Genomic DNA, 20,405 nt, shown 5'->3' with positions numbered 1-20,405 from the left:
GGTGTGATGTCGATGGCACGATGGAAAGAAGGTGGTCGAGATGATGTCGAATTTCCCAGAGAAAAGCATATTTATGAAGGACGGTCGAGCGGGGTTTCATCCATGATCAAGTTGCCGTCAGTGCCTAGGCCAGGAGCACAGGACCCTGGGCTTCAGAGCGAGAGACAACTTGTGACACGCAGACTCGCAAGCGATTGAGAGCAGCTCGAGTAAGTAGACAAGTTGCCTCGGTCGGTGATGCGAAATGGGGTTGGCCTGAAGTCTTGTCGGGCCAATAATTCTCGTCTCTGTAGTGGGTTTTGCTGGGCATCAGGTCAAGCCCTTGTCAGTGCCTGTATTTCCCCGCAGTTTGAAACAATGGGCGCCTAAACCTGAACTGGGGGGGCTGTTCCACCAGGGGGTTTTCTTCCAGCTTAGGTACTGGGCACGCCGAGCGAATCAGAATCAGGTACAAATACTACTGAGGACTGAGTATATCTCGTACCTCGACGCCTGCCTCACTGGTGTTCCACGTGACCTTGCGCCGCTTTTGCGAGGCTGGCTCGAGGCCGGCTCAACTTCGGCTCAGGGTCGGCTAGTACTGTCAGGTGCTGCGAGCTCCACAATTTATGATCTCCCGCCCTTCTAACAAACCTGGAAATAAATATGCACGTCTTGGGACCATTGCCGACTCATATATTTATGTTGAATTTTGGGGATTTTTTGGAGACCTTATCTGGGCCATGTAGGACTGGGAGCCTCGTTAATCTTGTGTATTCTGAGGTCGAGGAGCCTCATGGGTGAAAATCGGCATAAATCGTTCACGGCAACAAAGAGTGGCAGGTAGGGTCAAGATAGGGGAGTGCAGTGTCGAGGCAGTAGACCGGCTTGGGGTTCGTACTACAACTACTTAATGTACCTAGGCATTTCGCAGAATCCGCCTACACTAGATTGCACATGAGTCCGCAAGGCTGCGAGGGAGGCGTGATGTTCTTTTCCTTTGAAATAAACATCAGGTAGAACCTCGATATAGCAGCTCCTTTTCAATGCCGCCCTAGAGACCGCTAAATGCACTTTGTAGCACAGGAGCGTAGCGCCCATCAAATCTCGACATTGGCTGCTGTGTCTGTCACCTTCCAGCTTTCTTTCTGTTCCTTCCATGCCCAATAAGACCTGTGTTCTAGACCATGTAACCATTGGCAGTATTTATACCAAAGCCAGCGTCCAAACGGACTTTCCAATGCGTCTCAATGTTCATAATATCATCCTCCTGTATCCGAGCGACTGTTGCTGTCCAGCTCCACGTTCGACATCGGCTTCCGCTGCTGAGAAGGAGTGCTAGACAACTTGCTTGGGTAGTAAGTCTGTTGTTGATAGGGATAGGAATTGGGAGGGTACGGCTGATTTTGGGGCAAGAGTTCGCGCGTTGACGGCTCATGGCTTGAGGCGCCTTTTGAGGGCTTCCTGCTTTCCTCCGCGCCAGTAGATGAATGGGCTGCGAGCACTATCAGTTCCAGAGTTCCGCCAATGATGTGGATGTAATTGTTGTCGGCTTCGAGGAGGTTATTGTGACCACCGGTTCGGTGAAGTTAATATGATGTTAAAAAAAAGATCGAAGTAACATCTGGTTAATCACAATCCCATTCTACCAGCTAGGCGATAGACCCATTATTGAGGTCAATAGGAGAGATTCTTCCGTCCTCTAATTTTGGTTGTTAGACTTCAAACATCGACATCGAGCATAATATTGAATTTCCCAGCCTCACCAAGACGCATTCTTTATGTCTCAATAATGCTCCAAGGCTGGACATGGCAAACCCAAGGTAGTTGGTCGCGTTGTCGCCTTCACATTATCGCTGCAATCACCCTTTTGGTTCTCCTCGCCTTCTTGCGACAAGCGTACCAGAGTAACGGAAACCTAGCCTTGTCTCGTGAGCCCGTGTCATGGATATCGCCTCGAGAGGCCGCAGCAAACTCGACGCTCGGGGTGAGTTGTGCACATCCCTTGTCACAGGCTTAGCAACTGACTTGACTCAGTTCCAAAAACTTCTTGCCCTCTCCACGGGTGAAAGTTGGCGGACCCGTGGCCTAAAGGCAGCGTCAGATATTGTTGGCCTAGATTTCACAATCCCGATCCAACCTCAAAATCCACTGGAGCTGGTCCAAGCGTTCAAGAACATCGGCAAGGATTCGGGCAAGACCACGCCCGCACACGGCTCAGCTATGGCGTGGTTGGCACACATCGATCTCCTCAAGTTTGTGATTGCGTCCGGGTTTGAAACGGCCTTCATCGTCGAAGACGATGTTGACTTTGACGTTAGGCTCAAGGAACAAATTCGACTTGTCTCGGATAATGTTCGGCAATTTGTCGAGATACCAGCTCACGACCCTCGTCCTTATGGCGACAACTGGGACGTTCTCTGGCTGGGCCATTGTGGATCTGCGATTGAAGACGACATGCCTGCAATGCTCAAGTATCGGGACGAGACTCGCTGCAAGACAGAACATTACTCAGGCTGGTCGAAACATTACTTGAGAGACAAATTGGAAGACCAGCATCGACTGGTGCAGACTTCAGTTCAGACGGTTTGCACCTTTGGTTATGGGGTGACGCGACAGAGCGCGCCCAAGATCCTCCAGCTATTGGGAACCGGTTCTAATGAAGCATTTGATGTTTCCATGTCTTCATTTTGCAAATCAGGCGACCTTCGCTGTGTGGTTGTGAACCCTCAGATCATGAACCACTATGAACCAGCCAAAGATGCCGGATACTTAAGCCCAGTGCACGTTGGCGACGGACAAGGGAGCTCGACCGGTGACATGGCATTCGAAGGAGTTATGGGGGCAACTGGCAACATCGAACAGAGCGCTCGATGTAAAGCTCTCTTCAATGATGTCTGCATGCGACCGCCCTCGGAAATATGAGAGACGGATGATCATGTCTGGTAGCATAGCGAACGGCGCGAAGGAAGATTTTGCGAATTGGATTTCTTCAACTATTGTTCGCCCACGAGAGTCATTGGATCATCCCAATGACGATCCTGTTCCATGACAATCGCCCATGAATTGAGTGACGCCTGCGCATTTCCGGCCAAGGAAGGGGCCCTTCCTTCCCCTGCAAAACCCGATGTTGCAGCAGACTTCGGTGAGTGGACCAGTAGCCGGCCTTTGAGTTTACGCACTGTTCTGGTATGATATCGGGTGGCGCCCTACCCACGGCGACCTTGAAATTCAAAAAAGCTCACCCAGTCAACTAGCTATATCTAACTTCGCAATCGTAGATCTCTACCTGCCATCCTTCAATTAAGTCGCACCTCTATGATTGTGGCGTGCCAGTGAAGTCGTGATATCAAACACAGCAGGGACAGATCCCCACCACCATAAAGCTGGGCGTTTCTACCGATAAATGTGCAGCTTGACTCCTTTCACACCGTCCACATCCAACGCAACTCTTTTGGACAAAGGCACCTTCCGCAGCTGCTGAATATGGCGGTTTCACAATCCAGAACGCCACATCAGAAGTCAGGAGGCAGCCTTCGTGGAATGATTTCAGAAATTAAATTCAAGAATGCTGGGTGATGATCGATTCTGGCAACCACGTGGAGTCAGAGGCAGTGACCCATGAAGTGTCACGTCCCTGGCCGCTGATCTGGATCGAAGTCACCGGGTATGTAAATATGTCGTACCGCGATCCCATCATCTGCTGTAATTCCTTCTCCCCCATCGCAGACCCCATTCTGGTACAAGAAAATCAAACCCACCTCCCACGGAGGTCAAACAAAACTCTCCGAGGTGAAGTAAGAACAGCTCATACCTATTTCGATCCCTGTCGTGATGATTCCTCTTATTCACCGATCGGAAGACTTTCAGAGGATAAGACTCAGGCATCTTCTTACGACGACATTTATTTACCTCATGGACTGCGAGTAGGGCGACCCTTAAGATAGTTGCATCACTTGGACCATCATTCGAGAGTTCTCAGACGCTTGACAAGAAGCCGCAGCGCATTGCCTCTGTGGTAGAGAATCTGCCAGGCCTGGTCGCCGCTCAAATCGTGTGCATTCTGGTGCATTGCTGATAGGGACAGGACGCTGTGCAATAGAAGGGCGTTTTGCAATGTGGTCATGATAACCCACCTTGGCGACAGAATTCGTACTACTGTCGCTAAAGTGGAAGGACATTTGCGAAGCGCAGGAGAATTTCATGACTAGGACATGTCACATGTCAGCTTGGCCATCCGGGAACAGGGTCCCTAGCCCGGATGTGGGCGCAGTTGGTCCGTTGCTCAGGCCGAATGACATCATGCCCAGTCACGTGCCGGAGCACCTCCTCAGGTTGAAGCAGCGAGGCTCAAGCCCACGCTCAGGTCCAAAGATGGATTCACCTAACGGAAGGCTGATGCGCCAAAGCGATGCTGGACTATCAGGACATCACTCCTTTTGATCCTCCTCGCGACCCCTAGACTCACACGATACTTATTTCTCTCTTTCCGATTCTTTTTGTTTACAGACAGGGGAAAAAAACAAAGAGAAAAAAAGGAAATAACGGGCCAGGTGATAGTGTCAAAATGCGCTGCAAAGTGATTCCCCGTCCTCTCACCCACATCCACAAACTACTCCCACACTTCCAGGTGTCGACATTGACCTCAACTACGCACAGATCGGCATCCTCACTGACCAAGTCTGCTGTCGCAACAACACGGACGGCGGGTCTGATCGGTGGCTTCTCGTGGCAGACTACGGCCATATACTACGAGGAAATCAACAAGCATGTCAATGCTAAACGAGGCGGTATACACTCGGCCAATCTCCTCATCAGATCCATTGATTACGAGGACCTCGCCTCACTGGTCGCCGCAAAAGATTATGTCGGCATGACCAGACTACTTTGCCAGTGTGGTATGGAGCTCAGAGCAGCCAATGCACAGGCCTTGGTCCTTTGTGCCAACATTGTGCACAAAGCTGCAGAGCAGCTGGAGGAGACGACCGGCCTGCCTGTGTTACATATTGTTGACTTCACGGCCCGGCAGATTGTGGATCAGGGCTTTAAGAAGGTCGGACTGCTCGCGACACGAGCGGTCATGGAAGAGGACTTTTACATCCGTCGGCTTCAGAGGTTCGGTTTGGAGGTCGTCGTGCCCAACAGCGAGTTCCGGGCTGATGCTGACCGCATGATATTTCAAGACATGAGTAAACCCGAGATTCCAGCACCCGTCAAGGCGAGATGGCGCTCGGCGTACCAAGATCTGCTGAGCGATCACCAAGTTGACTGCATCATTCTGGGATGCACTGAGCTCCGGCTTGTGTTTGGACCTGAGGACCTCAGGGCTCCCACGTTTGAGACGACCACGCTGCACGCAAGAGGGATTGCTGAGTGGGTATTAGGCCACGAGGGGTCGAGTTAGGTCTTGGATTCGCACGACACAAGGTATTCACTGATTCCACACTCATATGAAAGGTACACAGCGCTAACCCTATTTTCACTAGCGGATTACTATCCACGTGGTCGCTAAACCTTCCTTAATGTTAGGTCGATATGAGTTTCGACTCTGAATTTATCAATGCGTTCACAATGGGCAAGAGTTGGATAGTGGCACAAATATGGCTTACTGTGCTATTGGTCACCCGAGGCAAGCTGAGTATCACTCTGGAATGATTAGGGATCGAATCTCCACTTTTCATCAGACGTCGGTCGACTCAGTTCCACATATGCCATCCTCCATACTGCCAGCTATGCTCCCACATTCCCCGGACCTTCATCTACCTAGATATTCCTGAGCGCAATGTCGCGATCCGAAGCTTGCGATGCCGGCCCACTCCCGTGTTGGGCTTCCCATTTCACATTTCTGATTGAGGTTTCCTGTTGACGAAGGCGTTTCTTCTGCTGGCGGCGGCGCCACAGGACGAAGAAGAGAGCAAGGGCAGATGCAACTCCCACCACAACACCGACAACAATGCCGGCAATCGCGCCACCGGACAGGCCTGAAGACGATGACTCCGTGGCTTCTGGGACCTGGGCCGTTGCCGTCGCTCCAGCTGCCGAACCCGTTGAAGTAGATTCCTCCGAGTCAGGTTCAGAAATCTCGAAATCCTCGGTAGTGGCGTTGAAGCATGGCACCTGATAGGTGAACTGGCTGGTCGGCACGTATGTAATATCAGCGCACGCATAGAAGGTCTCGTTCAGGTCAGTATCAAAGTCGGAAGTATATCGAATCTGCAAAGTGGCGGGTGCTTGAGCTTCGACATCTGCCGGTGGGTTCGGAAGCGGGAAACACTGGTGCCCTTCGTTGAGTTCGGGGATTCTTGTGTCTGGGATCACGACCTCGAAATCATCGTTGGACGTGGGGTCTAGCCGAGTCGTCAGCCATGAACTAAGCAGGACGCTGGATCGGCACTTCACCCACCACTTTTATAAGATATCGCTACCTGCATGTGCCAGGACTCGTCTTGAGCGACAAGCGCAATTTGGCCATTTACTGTCACAGTTCAGTACGAACCCACTGGACTTATTTGGCATTGACTTACACAGGGGAAAGTCGGTTCTGTTGACAACCGATGCAGCCGAACCGCACGGGGCGGTGTTGTCCTGGGCAGCACCCCATTCACGATCAGGCGGCCACATGAAGGCGACTGGGCCCATTGTCTTTGAATATTCCTCTCCATGTTCTTGGGCAAGGGCGAACTTTGCCGCAAGGGCGCCGCCCAAGACTAGAGCAGACATGAGTGGTGCCATTTTGCCGATGATATAAGCAGAAGTATTGTCGATTTCCTTCTGAACCGGAACCAGCTACTGGAGGTAAGAGAACAGATTGAATTAAACTCTAGTTACACGACTATCTACGACAAGGAGGGGGGGTTGGTGGAAGATATACCCTCCGCAAACCGATCCATTCGAGTCACGAGGGACACCCGACCAATGCTTGGCCGGGAAATGGCAGAACCTGGTGCTGCTGGGGGACGATGCGAAGGCAAGTGGAGTTCCTTTTCCAAAGTCTTTCCATGTGCATGGAGTAGAAGATTCGGACGAAGCGCAGGACAATGACCCTAGCGAGGGCATCACGGCACGTCCAAGCGAAGCTGCCATCTAATCAGACAAGATATCAAGCAGGTGCCGATATCGGGAGTGGTCAGACAACTCGTCCTTCTCCACTGAAGGCTTGGAAAAAGCGGAAAAAGTCTTTTGTCAGACCCGCAATCGTTCGATCTGATAAGATAATTTTTCGTCCCAAGCTCGCCGGCGCGCTTGGCTTTTGCTGGGCACTCGCTGTTGATCGGCTGGATGCCACGAGGGACCAAACCAATGGAGCAGCCGAGAATTGGGCAAGAGAAAACGCGTCAACTCGTCTCGTCTGCCGATGTCATGGCCGACCATTGTGTCTCTCACCACGCCGACTTTGGCAGCTGAGTTTGGCCACTGATGCCACCCTCGGTTGGAGCACCCACGCTTGGCCCGGAAATGAAGGGACCGGGCTCGAGGTTGGTTGCTGGAGCTCCATGTTTATATGGAAGAGCTATCTCCCTCTTCTCGTGGCCTTCTCGCCCAGACTTGTACCTTGCAGCTCCAGCCTTTGTATTTTCTGTCTAACTTGCCACTCTTTGGATCAACCACCACACCATGCATTACGCCCTTCCCACGGTTCTGGCTCTGGCCGTTGCCTCTGCCTCTGCCTCTATCTCTTTTGAGTATCACCCTTCTGTTCCCTTGGAGCGCCGACAGGAGCCTGGAACACCTGCCTACGAGTGCCATGCGAACTGGTAAGTTGTGTTGCGATACATGTCTTGTTTAGCCCCATTGACACAGAGTCCAGTGGAGGCGTCATCACCGCTGGGAGGACGGAAGGCTATTGTGACTCGGCCAACTTCACCACCATCTTGGAAGACTGCCTCGAATGCGCGCTCGAATTTGATATCTGGCAGTACTACGGCGAGAGCGTAAGTGCCGCGGCTACAGGATGTGGGCTCGACGCGACGCCAGTTCCTGCTTCGAATGAGACCTCGGCCACGGAACCCACTGCCACCCCGGCGCCGACTTCGACCACTTCAGCTCCAGGCACAGAGGAGACCGGTGCAGCGACGACCACGGATTCTTCTGAACCTTCAGAGACAACCGCCGCTCCGGCCGACACAGCTTCCGAGACGCCCGAACAGACCGCAAGCGAGGTGAGTTTGTTTTCTTCGGCCAGGTTTTGAAGACGAGCATTTCAACTAACCAGGAAACCAGACGCCAGCTGAAACCAGCTCTGCAGACGTGGCCGTCCAGACTGAGAACTATGGCAGCAAACTCGCCCTTGGCGGTGGACAGGTCGTGTTACCATTGGTGGCGCTTCTGCCGGCATTGATCTAGTGCTCAGGGAAAGGGGAATGTCGACGTGTCAATCATTGGGGGAGGTAGAGTTGGAGGTAGTTTTATTTCTCTCAAGGCAATTTAGGATGGAAACAAGAAGAGCATTTCTTGTGACTCCTGAAAAGGCATTGCTATATTATAATCGATATCTGTGTAGGAAATAGGATATAGGAAAATAGGATCGAGGATCGACTATCGAGGATCAAAGTCTAGTGGTCCAATAAAAAAAGAAAGGGTTCCGCGTCGCATAAGAGGCTGTCCTCTCTCTCTCTCTTTCTCTTTTCTTTTTTGTGTGTGAGCTTTCCAAGTATTACCCCTACCACCAATCCTTCTGATATCTGATCAAAAAGTCCGAGGCAGAGTGAGCGCGCGGGCTCTAACAACAACGTCAGCTTGTTGCCCCCCCTGATCCACAAGATACGAGATAAGATAACGTGGCTTGTCGTCGGGTCTGGTTAGGTCAGGTTGGCATAAGAATCCAAGACGAAAAAGAAATGAAGAGACTACAACTACCAAGAAAGAAAAAAAAAACCTCTTGGAATTTGACAGAGGGTCGGGTTCGGGATAGACGGCAATAGAGGTCGGAGTTTAGTTGTCGCCCGATCGAGAAAAATAAATGGGTTTGAGTGAGGTTTTTGGTTCAAGTGTTTGTTCTGGGTAGAAACCTCCGTGCGTCGTTCAAATGTGAGAAAGGCTGGATATACATATAACTATATAGTTATATACTATATATGCCTTTTTCTCTACCGCCCGGGTTTACTTGCCGGCTATGGTATAACGCGCGAGTGTACAATCTATCTGCTGTTTGCCTTGGATTCACGAATAACATTATCATCTCTGCCCAAAATACAACGAAAGGTCATTTTGCAGCAGAAAGAAAACCCTCGGATGTGGTCGGATATGGGTACCCATTGAATACTTTTTTTTTTGGTTACAAAATATTACCAAGTACATTCCAAGACTCCTTTTTTGTTACTCAAGTATCTCCCTTGAGGCTGGGCTGAGCTGGGCTGAGCTGGGCAATTGCCGGGATTCTGCATCTCGGCGAGGGTTTCTTGTACGTAGTGTAGTAGTATAGTGTAGTGTGGCGTGGTGTGTCGGGTCGTGGTCGTGTTCGTGTCCGTGTGGTGTGTGGGTTTACAACGAGGTGGTGGAGATGGGAGGTGGAGATGGAGAGGGGGGCAGGATCATAACTGGCGACTTGTACAAGTTCAGTGTTGGTGACTAGTGGTTGGTGGTGGTGGAGTATACACAACCCTGGCTAGCTAGCTAGGGTATAATTGTACGTACGATCAATCTGGTGCTCATTGAGTGGTTAGGGTAGGTACTAAATTGGGCACGGAAGTGGAGATGGAGTTTATTATAATCGGGGTTGTCACTGTTCTATCAGTCTGCTCGGTACTTTTACTTCGTACCTGCTTGTACCTGTAGAACTGATATCATTTCTTCCAACCACGCTCCTCTCCAATCCCCCCCCCCCCCTTCCTCCCTTTCCCGTGCCGGACCAAGGACCTCTTTCTGGTGAAGACGTGGGTTGTTTGGCCGATTGTTCTTGCCGCAGACATGGGAAAAGAGAAAAAAAAAAGGGAGGGGGGGGGAGGGGGGGGGAGGGCAGGAATGGGAATAAAGAGAGACCGGCATACCAGTGACCCTGTTGAGCGGCAGTCACACTTGCCTTCTTTGATGATTACTAACAAGCTCCTACCTTGTTGCAGACTCACCTCTCTGCCACGCCCCCAGAAAGAACCTTTGCTAGCATTTCTGCCCTAAGGCAAAGTTCCGTGGACATTGGATAATTTGGATGACGGCCCGCAAAGCAAGCCTACCTCTGCCTGCCAAAAGCCACAGAAACTTCCCAAGTTCATTTGTTTTCCGTAGCCAACATTCGACCATGGTGAGACCAGTTCTGATTTTCTCCAACATGGTGATGCTGATAAGGTTTGCAGTGATAGCATTGCACAGCCACATTGAGTGTATGTCTCCCCCTAGAGGTCATATACGTCTGGTTCAGCATCGTGGAACGGATTTTGGTCAAACCACTCTTCAGCATCAAAGATAGTTGCCTCTGTCGAATAAAGCTCATCGAGCACGCTGTTCAGTTCTGCAGAAGGAATAAGCCATGGGCCGTGGATTCAAAGATTAAGGCTCACTGGATAATTCGATCGGGTGCAGTGGTTGGAGTGAAAACTTGGAAGGATCGAAAGAAAAGGCGATCAGCGGCGCCGGCAAAAGTGTCCCTGAGTAGCGATGTAAGCGGTGGCCGTGGGAGTATGGTTTAGGCATATACCCTTCTTCAGACTGATCAAGACTGGCTTTCTCGTTTCGTCCTCTTCTAGATGCCGGTCGAATGCAAGTCTCGTCAAATCTTGCATTAGGATAGTGTTGGGCATGAAAATAGGCCCGCTTGCTTCTGCCCAGGAAACCAATCTCAGTACTCTCCAAAACGATGCTGAATGAGTGCGCACTTGGCTTTTTGTCCCATACTCTCGGATATACCAGACCATCATCGGATACTAAAGCCCGCTCGTTGCTGTTCGAGTCCTCATCCTTTTTGAAGGCTGAAAGGTTTGATTTGGGGAAGAGCTGCAGCCGGTACGCGGTCGTAGGAAGCGTGGAATGGAGAGAAATAGACGAAAGCCTCCGCAGGTTTCCAGGTTTTGAGAAAACCAGAGAATGCCGCGTTGGCACGCAGAATGAGAATCGACCGAGCATGCTGAACATGTTGAGTAATTGACAAATCAAGTTTGGACTGACCTACACGATTTGGCGATCATGTACAGTTCGCGAGTTGAGATTAGGAAAGTATACCGATTACAGTTGTTTAGGTGCAAATACGCAGACTTTCCAACCACGTAACTATAGATCGCGATGACGAACCCATCTCTTCCTCACGCATAATAATGGTATCTATTATATCTATCTATCCTATAAATCTGCACCATTATTGAAAAGATCGATCCAGACAGGCTCGCAAAGCAAGACCCGGGAACAAGATCTGATCGCAGAGCTGTTGGCTTGGAAAAGCTCATCTGTCAATCAACATATCATATTCTTTGGAAGCGCTGCCTCGTCAAGAAGGAAGGGCGTGGATTGGTGTTTAATGATCAATACACAAAAATTCTCCGGAGGGTTGTAAAACGACCTCGTCGTTTTTTTCTGATTTCAATTCTCTGACCTTTCTGAACCGGATCACCGGAGGCTCGACATCATTTGTCTACCTCGAGGGCAAACAAGGTTGAATTGTCCTTTGTAACGGTAAGCGACGTATTTGCTTGTGTCACCCTCAAGATCTCCCACTCCTTGACCTGATTTTCAAAACGAATATTAGACAAGCCCCTCTCCTGGACAGTGGAAACAACAGCATGGCTTCCACGTACCTTTCCGAGACTGTCTTGTATCCGTGTTCGCAGGTCTTTATCCATATCCACCTTTGGCAACGTCTCGATTTTCTGGTTCCCCCATTTTTTCTCGCCCTTTGGCACTTCACTTGCCCATGCTGCCAGGTCTTCTATCGGGATGTCACCGTTCATCTCAGTGCGTGCACCGTGTATGATGGATTGACTCCTGATGTTCTTCGGGTATAGTGTTGACCGTTTAGTGGAGGTGTCGCCGGGTGGCGATGAAGGCGTTCCGGAATGACTCTCCGTACTACAGCCGGCGGTATGTCTTTCGGGTTCTAGACGCCGATACCCATAGTTCGTTCGGGTAGATAGAGTTGTTTTACCATGCGCGATGAGGGGCGCAGGGATCTCCGCTATCAGAACAGCCTCTCTTAGCGCTTATAGAATAGCCTCCCATCTCTCCCATCATGTTTGAGAAATAGCCGACTAGACAAGGGCGATGTCCTACGAAACGAACGACGAGAACTCGACAAGAATTTCTTTGTCCTGGTCCTGGCCCCGGCTCTCCCACACGCCTAAAAGGAGCCACAGACGGAGAGAACAACAGACAAGATCGCCTTGTCTTCCCTCAAACCCTCAAAGAAAGGCCCTTGTATTGTGACAATGAAAGACACACATGGGATGCCTTTGTTGTCTATGAAAAGACTCTCCTCCTCATCTACTGGAATATCTATCTACAGTACCAAAGGACTCCATTTCTTTCGCATCCGACCCCCCCTTCTTTTTTATCGTGCATGTAGGTTTCATCCGTCCATCCATCCATCCGTGCTTGCTTGCCTTGCAATCTCCAGTTCCGCCCACAGTACACAATTTCTGCCTACATATCCACGCCCACACACATCCATATCCATCATACCTAATCCCAAGGATCTGTCCGTCTCCAAGCAAATCGGCAAACAAAAGCCCAAAACCTGAAGACCACTCATAATCATGCCTTTTCGCTTCTCTGAACTCGCAAAGAGAGGTAAGTCTGTGTCCAACTCCGGAGCGTTTGAAGAAGAAGAAGAAGCCACAGCAAGACCTATGACCACGGCGCGCAGCTCCTACGCATACAGTGACTACGTCAGTGAGGACCTCAACGACTATACCAGTGAGTACGCATACGATGTCCGCGACTCAAAGCTCAAGTCGAACTCAAGTGGTCTTCCACAGTCCGCCGTGTCACTGCGAGTAGGTCCAAGACGACCAGATCGGACCGACACTCCCGCCCCAGCCAGCATCTACTACGACAACGGCACGGGTGTCCTCCACGCAAACTTCGTCCGCGACCAGGGCCTGCCGCCGCACGTGCGCACGACGGCGCAACTGGCCGAGTTTATCAGGATGCGCGAGGACAGCAGCAACGGCTTGGAGGACGGGGGAGCAGCACCACCCGCATCCTTCTTCTCCACGTCCTCTTCGTCGTGTTATTCTTCGCATTCATCGTCGTCGTCATCCAACTCTAACCCTCCCTCTCCGAGTCAATCTACCGGACCCATGTACCACCATGGACCAGCGTCGAGATCTCATGAACGTATTCGAGTGACAGCAGCAGCGGCGGCGGCGGCGGGAATTCTAATTCGACACCACCACGTCGCGCGACCCATCGTCCGCGTCCGCGTCTTACCCGGCGCGACACGTACGTATAGGTACCAAGGGTTCTGGCTCAGACGTGGGACGATGCGCAAGACCAACAACTCCGAGACCGAGTCTGGCAAGAAGGAGAAAGGCGGGAAAAAGCGGGCCGAGAAATCAAGGAGGTGAGAATGACGAAAGGTAAGAACAACAATGAAAGGTCAGAGAGGCGAGAAAGAAAAGAAAAGAGCCGCTGTGGTAGGTAGGTGGATGGGCGAGTGGGAGACCAGGGACAGGTACAGGTACAGGTACAGACACAGGTAAGGGAGATGTAGAATCGAGTGTTCTTGTCTCGTCTCGTCCTTTTGCATCAAAGCCTGAAATTCACTACCTTGCATGCATCAGGGACCAGGTATCTTGTTGACCTCGTTGAAATAGTAACGAATATACAAGTCAAAATAAACCATATCCCACGCTCACGCGTTGACCGTCAAAAACAGCACTGCAATGATCCCAACATGCTCTTTTCCGAAAGTCTTTCCCCTTTTGTCTTTTTATCTCTCATCTCACATTCTGTAAATGTGACAATCAAATCGAAAAAGGGAGATCAGATCTCTGCCTCCGCCTCCGCCTCCACCTTTGACAGTTTCTCAAGGCCGAGGATGAGCCAGTGGGTAAGTAGCCCCTTTTCCCACCTAGGGCTGTTGTCAACGTACCTTTGAAGCACTGCCAAACCTCCATTCGTGCTGGTTGGAGTCTTTCTTTCGCCGACATCCCAATAGCCAACTCGGTGTGCTCTGGCCTGAAAATTGAATATTCCAAGATTATTGAATGACTTTTCTGATCTCTCATCAGTCCTATATCTTATCCTCACTTTCCCCTTTCTACGCTGTTGTGCTATGCCCCGGTTCACGGCTGATCCCGTCGTAGTTCTCTCGTCGTGCACATGACATTGAGCGAACGCTTATAGCATAGGTTTGATGTCGTCCGCAACCTTGAAAGGCGCCTCGGTCTTGGCCTTGATCTCCTCAACGGTAACTCCGTCCGCGAGTTCAATAAGCGTCAGGCCGTGGGTAAAGTCCACATCGAAGACGCACTGGAGGCACAAAACCAGGTCAGCATATGTTTCAGCTCGATTTTTATTCGCAGCCTTGTTCCAATACGACAGAGAGACTCACCAATTCCGTAATAATTCTCGAGACGCACGCTCTTCCAGTAAGAGGGAACTCGCACTGTTTCAGAATCTTGGGATTCCCCTTCTTGTCCGTGTGCTCCATCAACGCCACCACCCTGGTCTTCTCTGGATTGCTCACCAAATCCATTGCTCCGCCAAAGCCCTTGACCTTGCCAGGCAACATCCAGTTGGCCAGATCACCCTTGGCCGAAACCTGCATGGCACCCAGCATAGACATGTTGATGCGTCCAGAGCGGATCATGCCGAATGACTCCTCTGAGCCAAAGCACGACGCGCCTGGGAGCAAAGTGACGGTTTCCTTGCCAGCGTTGATAAGATCGGGGTCTTCCTCGCCCTTCAGTGGGTACGGGCCCAGGCCGAGGATGCCATTCTCCGATTGTAGCTGAACTTCAACTGAAGAATCCACAAAGGACGGGGCCAGCATAGGCATACCAATCCCCAAGTTGGCGTACATGCCGTTCTGGAACTCCTTGGCAGCGCGTCGAACAATCCGCTCGCGCTTCGATGCGGCATCGCCTTTTCCAAGGCTGTCTTTGACATCGGCGCCCTCTTCTTTGCGGTTGACGTATTTCTCAATCTTTTTCTCGGCCGTCGCTTGGACGACTTTGCTCACATATATGCCCGGCAAGTGCACCGAAACCGGATCAATCTCGCCGACCTCGACGATATGCTCAGCTTCCACAATGGTGACCTTGGCATTCCGGCCCATGGCACCGTTGAAGTTGTTTGCGGCGAGACGGAATTGGCAGTTCCCGAGCTTGTCGGCCTTGTATGCTTTCACAAATGCGTAGTCACCTGCAATCGCTTCTTCCATGACATAGGACTTGCCATTGAACACCTTGACGTCTCTGGGTTTTCCGAACTGTGCAATACTGCCGTCCTTGTTGTGTCGCAGAGGGATCTCCCCCGTCTGCACGACTGTACCAAACGCAGCTGGTGTATAGAATGCCGGAATTCCTTTGCCTCCAGCCGCACAACGTTCAGCCAGAGTACCCTGGGGTGTCAGTTCCAGCTCCATCTCTCCCGTCAAGTACATCTGCTCGAGCACTTTGTTCTCGCCAACATAGCTGGCAATCATTTTCCTAACTTGCTTGGTCTCCAAGAGCTGGCCGAGACCAGCCCCTGGAATACCGGCATTGTTGGAGACCGCGGTAAGGCCGGTAATGGATGGTGTTTTCGCGACCTCGTTGATCAGCGTGTCTGGCACACCGCAGAGACCAAAGCCACCACATAGAAGGGTAGAGTTGGACTTCATGTCCTTGATGGCTTCAGCGGCCGAGGGGACGACCTTGTTGATTTCATGGCGGCGCAGGGTCGACGAGAACGAGCGGGCGAAGAGGAGGTTTTGCTGTAGATGATCGAATCAGTCGGACTGTCTCTGGACAATGGCATGGTGTTTCGTCGTGGTTACACTCACCTTCCGTTGGTCGCGGGTAAAGTACCTCGCGGTTCTCCAACCTCGAGATACTTGTGAAGGAATGCGGAGAGAGGACTCAAGGAAGGACGCCATGATCACGGTTTGGGCTCTCTTTCACTTCTCTGCAGAGAGATGCAGCTAAGCACTCGCAGATGTCCTGGGGAAGAAGCTGAGCAAAATCACACAACAAGGAACGGGACAACCAAGACAGGAGCAACAACGGGGGAATAACAGTGAAAAGGATTGGAAGAGCCGACGTGCTGGGCAAGTCGGGCTGTTTAAAGCGGAGATGGCATGGACGACGCGGGATCGGTAAAGCACCCCGGAATGATTACCGCAGGATGAAGGAAGAGCACGGTACGGATCCGATGGAGAAGGACGAGGAGAAAATTATTGTGTACAGACAGATTAGCCACGCGGAACGCCAGGGAACGAGGGGAGTCCCCGGGTGCCAAGCGAATTCAAATGCCAGGGGAGCTGCTTACATAGGTGGAAGTAGGCGCTTACCCAGGTAGGTTAGGTGGCCTTTCCGAAGCCCCTAAGCAACCCGGATCCGGGGCCGTGTCTTTCATTCTGGGTACCATGGGCAGCCACCAGCTGAGGTCTTAAAGCGCGCCCTTGTGCGAGGTACCGAGTTATTTGTACACTGCCAGTCTTTTTCCGAGAAGACCCGGAGAAGCCCCCTTCCGATGCAATAAGCGGCGAGGCCAGGATGTGCTGAGCAAGAAATGACATTCACCAACACAGAGCAATTCTCTAGATATCGTCACATCACCATTGTGCAGAAACGTATCTCATCAAGGGGTATCATTGAAATAGTCGTGACACTTTGCGAGATGTATTTACCGACATGCCTAATATAGAACCAATTTCACCAAATCGTGCATATACCACAGGCTTTTTACAGAGGACCAAAAAGCTCGCCAACGCCATGCTCTTCATGTGGACGTAATGTCCAAGATGCAATTTCATTATACAGTCAGATAAAGCAATTCCCCAAACCACCCACCATGGGATGAAGTCTTATCCTTCATCATCCATACTCATCTCGTCCGATGAGTCACTGTTGTCGTCGTTGGCAAAGCCTGTATCGGGTTCATTGGAAGCGACGCTCCAACTCGCTCCCGCAGTGGCAGCAAGGCTACCGCTCGTCCGGCCCGGCTCATTTCTGGCACCAGGAAGCGGAATCCTGGCTCGTGCGGCTTCCAACACTCCCAATGAAGAACTTGCCACCGAAGCCTCGTCGTCGCCAACTTGTCGTTCATTTGAACTCGACGACCACTGCCATAAAAACCCAGCCGGTGCCGGAGAATATTCCGCCTCCGAAGACTCATTGCTGTCCTCGTCGTCGTAGTAACCTTTCTCTGCACCAGATGAGGAGCTTGTTGTGAAGAAAACGTAGCTTGGAGGTGGCAAACGCGAAGGTTGTAAACTCAACATCCTGCAATTGGCAACTTCGTAGGTATATATGGCAGGCCGCTTCTGTCGGATTGTCCTCTTACCGCCGCTACTGTCAAGCTTCCGCCGCTTTCTTGCGATCTGGACATCGAGCGCAAAGTTATCTTCTGGTCGCACACCCCCGAGACCTGAAGCTTCAAACTCTAACGGCACTGTCTCGTCCTCGCCTGAAGACTTGATGGGTTCAAGCGGTAAGTCTATCTCTGGGCAGTTCTGAGGCCATGTGTTGCGTGCTGGTGGCCAAGGGGAAAGGAAATAACATGCTTTAGCATCCCGTAGGGAGTCGTCCAAAACGGAGTGCCTCTTCTCAATGCCGAGAACATCTCGCGCTCCTGTAAAGCCGCTCAATCTGACGTTGGTGGGGGCTTTGTCACCACTGAGATCTGTGAAGAAGAAAGGGTTGCTGAAGAACGTCATGTAGCCATCATAGGCATCCTCTTTGGGTTTGATGCTGGAGCGGCTAAACGCGCGGACCAGGCCAGCAGAATTGGGTGACTTATCCTCATGCGAACTCGATGAATCCAGGTATGAGTTTTTGGCCTTCAGAAACGTCCTCTTCCCTTGAAATACAATAGGTTTATACTCAAACACAGAGGTCGACTTGGAAAGGGTTTTTGGTGGCTGGATTGCATGATTGGAAGATGTCGTTGTAGAGTTCACCAAGCGGGAGGTACCACTTGTCTTTTCCCGCAGGACTTTATCATCTGAAAGGGACATGGAGTTCGAGGGTTCGTTGAGTGTGCTAGTCGCGCTCCTGCCACTTTGGCGTCCGGCATCGTCGCCAGTATCGTCCGACGTGCGCTGGGGTGGACCCTCGGGGCTTGCTTGGTAACCATATTCGACTTGCGGGGTGCGCCCGATCCACCGCAATTTATGCCCGTCTTTCGAAAGCTCGAACTTGGTGCTCAGCTGTTTCACGGCTTTACGTACAAAGGCAGGCGTAACATTGAGCGTGTGGAGCTGAGCCATGCTGACAAGCAAATTCAGATACAACCAGGGTTGTTCTTTGCTGTCGGTATCGTCGTCAAATTGCGGCGACGACATGCCTAGATGTCGAATATACTCAATATTGTCCGCGGCGACTTGCGCACGATGGATGTCAAGATCCAAAGGTCGAGTGGGCCGTTGGTCTGGGGACCCGGGAGATTCCGAGAACGGAATGCTTCTCACTTCCGCAGAGGACTGTTCGGATCCGGACTGATTCCATTGCGGGTGACCACTGGCCTCTATGGCGTCGAAATTGATCCTGGAGTCGTGAGGGAGGATGTGAGCTTCACGAGTTCCCTCCACTCTCGATGCTCGATTCAGTCGCTGATCCTCGCGCCGATCAGCCTTGGCGGCTGATCGAGAAATCTTCTGTTGCTGAACGGGCAAGCTGTGTTCACCAGGTGCAGCCCTCTTTCCTGTGAAGAGCTCTTCTAACCGTTGCACCACCAACACCATCTTGGCATTCTCACTGACAGAGACAGTCTCGCGCGGGAACAGTGAATCTGGAATATCATGCAGATAGCTTTCGATGTCGGATTCTTTTTTGCTTTTCGACACAGGTTCGCGGAGTCTGAGACCGCTAGACCGCGAAGTTGATTGCATCCCGGAGTTCGAGATAGAGGCATAACCCGAGTCTGTAGCGTTAGGGTCTTGCAGGCCCTTCACTGCCGGTACGGCGGCATACCCGACACTTGAGGCGGATTTTTCCATGGGACCTGATGAGCTTGGTTGCGATGCAGAATCTCCATTGAGGCTGGTAGCAAACTTTTTCAGAAGGTCTTCCAACTCCCTCTTCTTCTCGGCTGGTAGTCCGTGCAGGCGGACTTCAACCACTCTATCCGGGTTACTGCTGGTGGGACTCGACCGTGCCTGCCAATTCCTCAGGAGATGTTTCAACTTTTTGTTCTCCACGGTGAGGTCGTCAATAACCCCGCGAAGTTCATCGTTCTCATTTTCATTCTCGTCTCTGGGTGGCGGGCCGAAACTTTCTGCATTGTGGGAGCGCAGATTCTTTAACTGGTGGGAGCTGCCCTGATGGGCAAGATAGAAAGGCGAATCATCTAGAGCACGTCAGCAACGACAGCAAACCGCAAGCGCGAAAGCACCAGAGGATTTGCCTACTCTCTTGCGATGCCCTCTTGTCGCGGGAATCGACCACATTCTCGTTCTTGCTGGCAAACCATTTGGCTGCACTCTGGTCACTACTCGAGTCGCGACTTTCTCCTTGTGGAAGTGTCGGATGGGGTTCATCCGACACTGGCGACGGCTTTGGGTCTGCATCGTCGAGCCTGTGATCAATCTTGACTTTTTTATTCTTCGGGAGCGATTTGGATTGAGACGGGTGGGCACGGCGAGGATTGTTACTGGTTGTGGAAGACAGCGCCCGCTTAGGTGACTGTGCCGATGACATTTGAGCGTCGTGCATGCTGCGACATAGCTCTCGCGCCGTGACGGAGGCTGCGTAGTCAATCAGATAGGTATGAGTGGTATCTTGGTGTCGTTATTGCGTGGAGGCGTATGGTGGATCAAGGATGACCGTCCGGAGCAGGGGTTTTGTAGCGTTCTCTTCGGATAGCCGTATTCGTTAGGGTTGGTTTCGGTGCACACGAGGCTGCGGTAGACGAGATCGAAATTGTAAGGCGGCGAGGATGGTTTTGGTTGGTTTTACACAGCGTCGACGACGATCTGAGTGAGGTGAGAAACAAGAAGCCGAAAGCATGGTCATGCCAGGTAAAGGTATGGCGCTCGCCATTGTTGCTTGTCGCAGCCGCAGGTGGGCAGGTGGGTGCGCGGTAATGGTAAGAAGGAAGTATTTGTTTGGCTCGATCTCCAGAGCCTTGGAGAAAAGGTGGAAAAGGGCATACAGATCGGGCGCCACCATATGAAATCGCAGAAATCGCAGATGAAGCTCGAAACCAGTGCCAAGCGTCAGCACCTGACGAGTCCGGCGCCGGGCCGAAAAGGGATTTAGGGGTCTGCCATGGTCTGCCATGATCTGGACCTTGCAACGCGATCGGCCAAACTTCAACAGAACCTGGAACCTTCGAATTGTCCAATCGTCGATTTGGTC

The 20,405-nt window shown here is 51.6% G+C and overlaps 9 protein-coding genes across 9 annotated transcripts; 4 read left to right on the top strand and 5 right to left on the bottom strand.

Annotated features, from left to right (window-relative positions):
- Positions 1 to 1,923: 1,923 nt before the first annotated feature.
- On the top strand, positions 1,924 to 2,904 carry Z517_12040 (uncharacterized protein; the record flags this gene model as incomplete). The annotated part of the gene is made up of 2 exons (XM_013423620.1): positions 1,924 to 1,966; positions 1,994 to 2,904. 2 exons carry the CDS (start codon positions 1,924 to 1,926, stop codon positions 2,902 to 2,904), a joined length of 954 nt encoding a protein of 317 aa, XP_013279074.1.
- A 1,642-nt stretch (positions 2,905 to 4,546) lies between these two features.
- On the top strand, positions 4,547 to 5,383 carry Z517_12039 (uncharacterized protein; the record flags this gene model as incomplete). The annotated part of the gene is made up of 1 exon (XM_013423619.1): positions 4,547 to 5,383. One exon carries the CDS (start codon positions 4,547 to 4,549, stop codon positions 5,381 to 5,383), a length of 837 nt encoding a protein of 278 aa, XP_013279073.1.
- A 359-nt stretch (positions 5,384 to 5,742) lies between these two features.
- Z517_12038 (uncharacterized protein) lies at positions 5,743 to 6,711 on the bottom strand (the record flags this gene model as incomplete). The annotated part of the gene is made up of 3 exons (XM_013423618.1): positions 5,743 to 6,326; positions 6,383 to 6,454; positions 6,504 to 6,711. The coding sequence occupies 3 exons, from the start codon at positions 6,709 to 6,711 to the stop codon at positions 5,743 to 5,745; spliced, it is 864 nt and encodes a 287-aa protein (XP_013279072.1).
- An 882-nt stretch (positions 6,712 to 7,593) lies between these two features.
- Z517_12037 (uncharacterized protein) lies at positions 7,594 to 8,322 on the top strand (the record flags this gene model as incomplete). Its single annotated transcript, XM_013423617.1, has 3 exons — positions 7,594 to 7,733; positions 7,787 to 8,138; positions 8,200 to 8,322. The coding sequence occupies 3 exons, from the start codon at positions 7,594 to 7,596 to the stop codon at positions 8,320 to 8,322; spliced, it is 615 nt and encodes a 204-aa protein (XP_013279071.1).
- Positions 8,323 to 10,307: 1,985 nt separating this feature from the next.
- Z517_12036 (uncharacterized protein) lies at positions 10,308 to 11,043 on the bottom strand (the record flags this gene model as incomplete). Its single annotated transcript, XM_013423616.1, has 2 exons — positions 10,308 to 10,423; positions 10,473 to 11,043. 2 exons carry the CDS (start codon positions 11,041 to 11,043, stop codon positions 10,308 to 10,310), a joined length of 687 nt encoding a protein of 228 aa, XP_013279070.1.
- Positions 11,044 to 11,528: 485 nt separating this feature from the next.
- Z517_12035 (uncharacterized protein) lies at positions 11,529 to 11,852 on the bottom strand (the record flags this gene model as incomplete). Its single annotated transcript, XM_013423615.1, has 2 exons — positions 11,529 to 11,627; positions 11,700 to 11,852. 2 exons carry the CDS (start codon positions 11,850 to 11,852, stop codon positions 11,529 to 11,531), a joined length of 252 nt encoding a protein of 83 aa, XP_013279069.1.
- An 801-nt stretch (positions 11,853 to 12,653) lies between these two features.
- Z517_12034 (uncharacterized protein) lies at positions 12,654 to 13,466 on the top strand (the record flags this gene model as incomplete). The annotated part of the gene is made up of 1 exon (XM_013423614.1): positions 12,654 to 13,466. The coding sequence occupies one exon, from the start codon at positions 12,654 to 12,656 to the stop codon at positions 13,464 to 13,466; it is 813 nt and encodes a 270-aa protein (XP_013279068.1).
- Positions 13,467 to 14,241: 775 nt separating this feature from the next.
- On the bottom strand, positions 14,242 to 15,982 carry Z517_12033 (uncharacterized protein; the record flags this gene model as incomplete). The annotated part of the gene is made up of 3 exons (XM_013423613.1): positions 14,242 to 14,373; positions 14,456 to 15,820; positions 15,890 to 15,982. The coding sequence occupies 3 exons, from the start codon at positions 15,980 to 15,982 to the stop codon at positions 14,242 to 14,244; spliced, it is 1,590 nt and encodes a 529-aa protein (XP_013279067.1).
- Positions 15,983 to 16,912: 930 nt separating this feature from the next.
- On the bottom strand, positions 16,913 to 19,760 carry Z517_12032 (uncharacterized protein; the record flags this gene model as incomplete). Its single annotated transcript, XM_013423612.1, has 2 exons — positions 16,913 to 19,395; positions 19,457 to 19,760. The coding sequence occupies 2 exons, from the start codon at positions 19,758 to 19,760 to the stop codon at positions 16,913 to 16,915; spliced, it is 2,787 nt and encodes a 928-aa protein (XP_013279066.1).
- Between the last annotated feature and the right edge of the window lie 645 nt (positions 19,761 to 20,405).

This window comes from Fonsecaea pedrosoi, assembly GCF_000835455.1.
Source record: "Fonsecaea pedrosoi CBS 271.37 unplaced genomic scaffold supercont1.8, whole genome shotgun sequence".
NCBI classification, from domain to species: domain Eukaryota; kingdom Fungi; phylum Ascomycota; class Eurotiomycetes; order Chaetothyriales; family Herpotrichiellaceae; genus Fonsecaea; species Fonsecaea pedrosoi.
The sequence above is the reverse complement of the archived record's forward strand: the minus strand, read 5'-3'. Positions and strand labels throughout refer to the sequence as shown.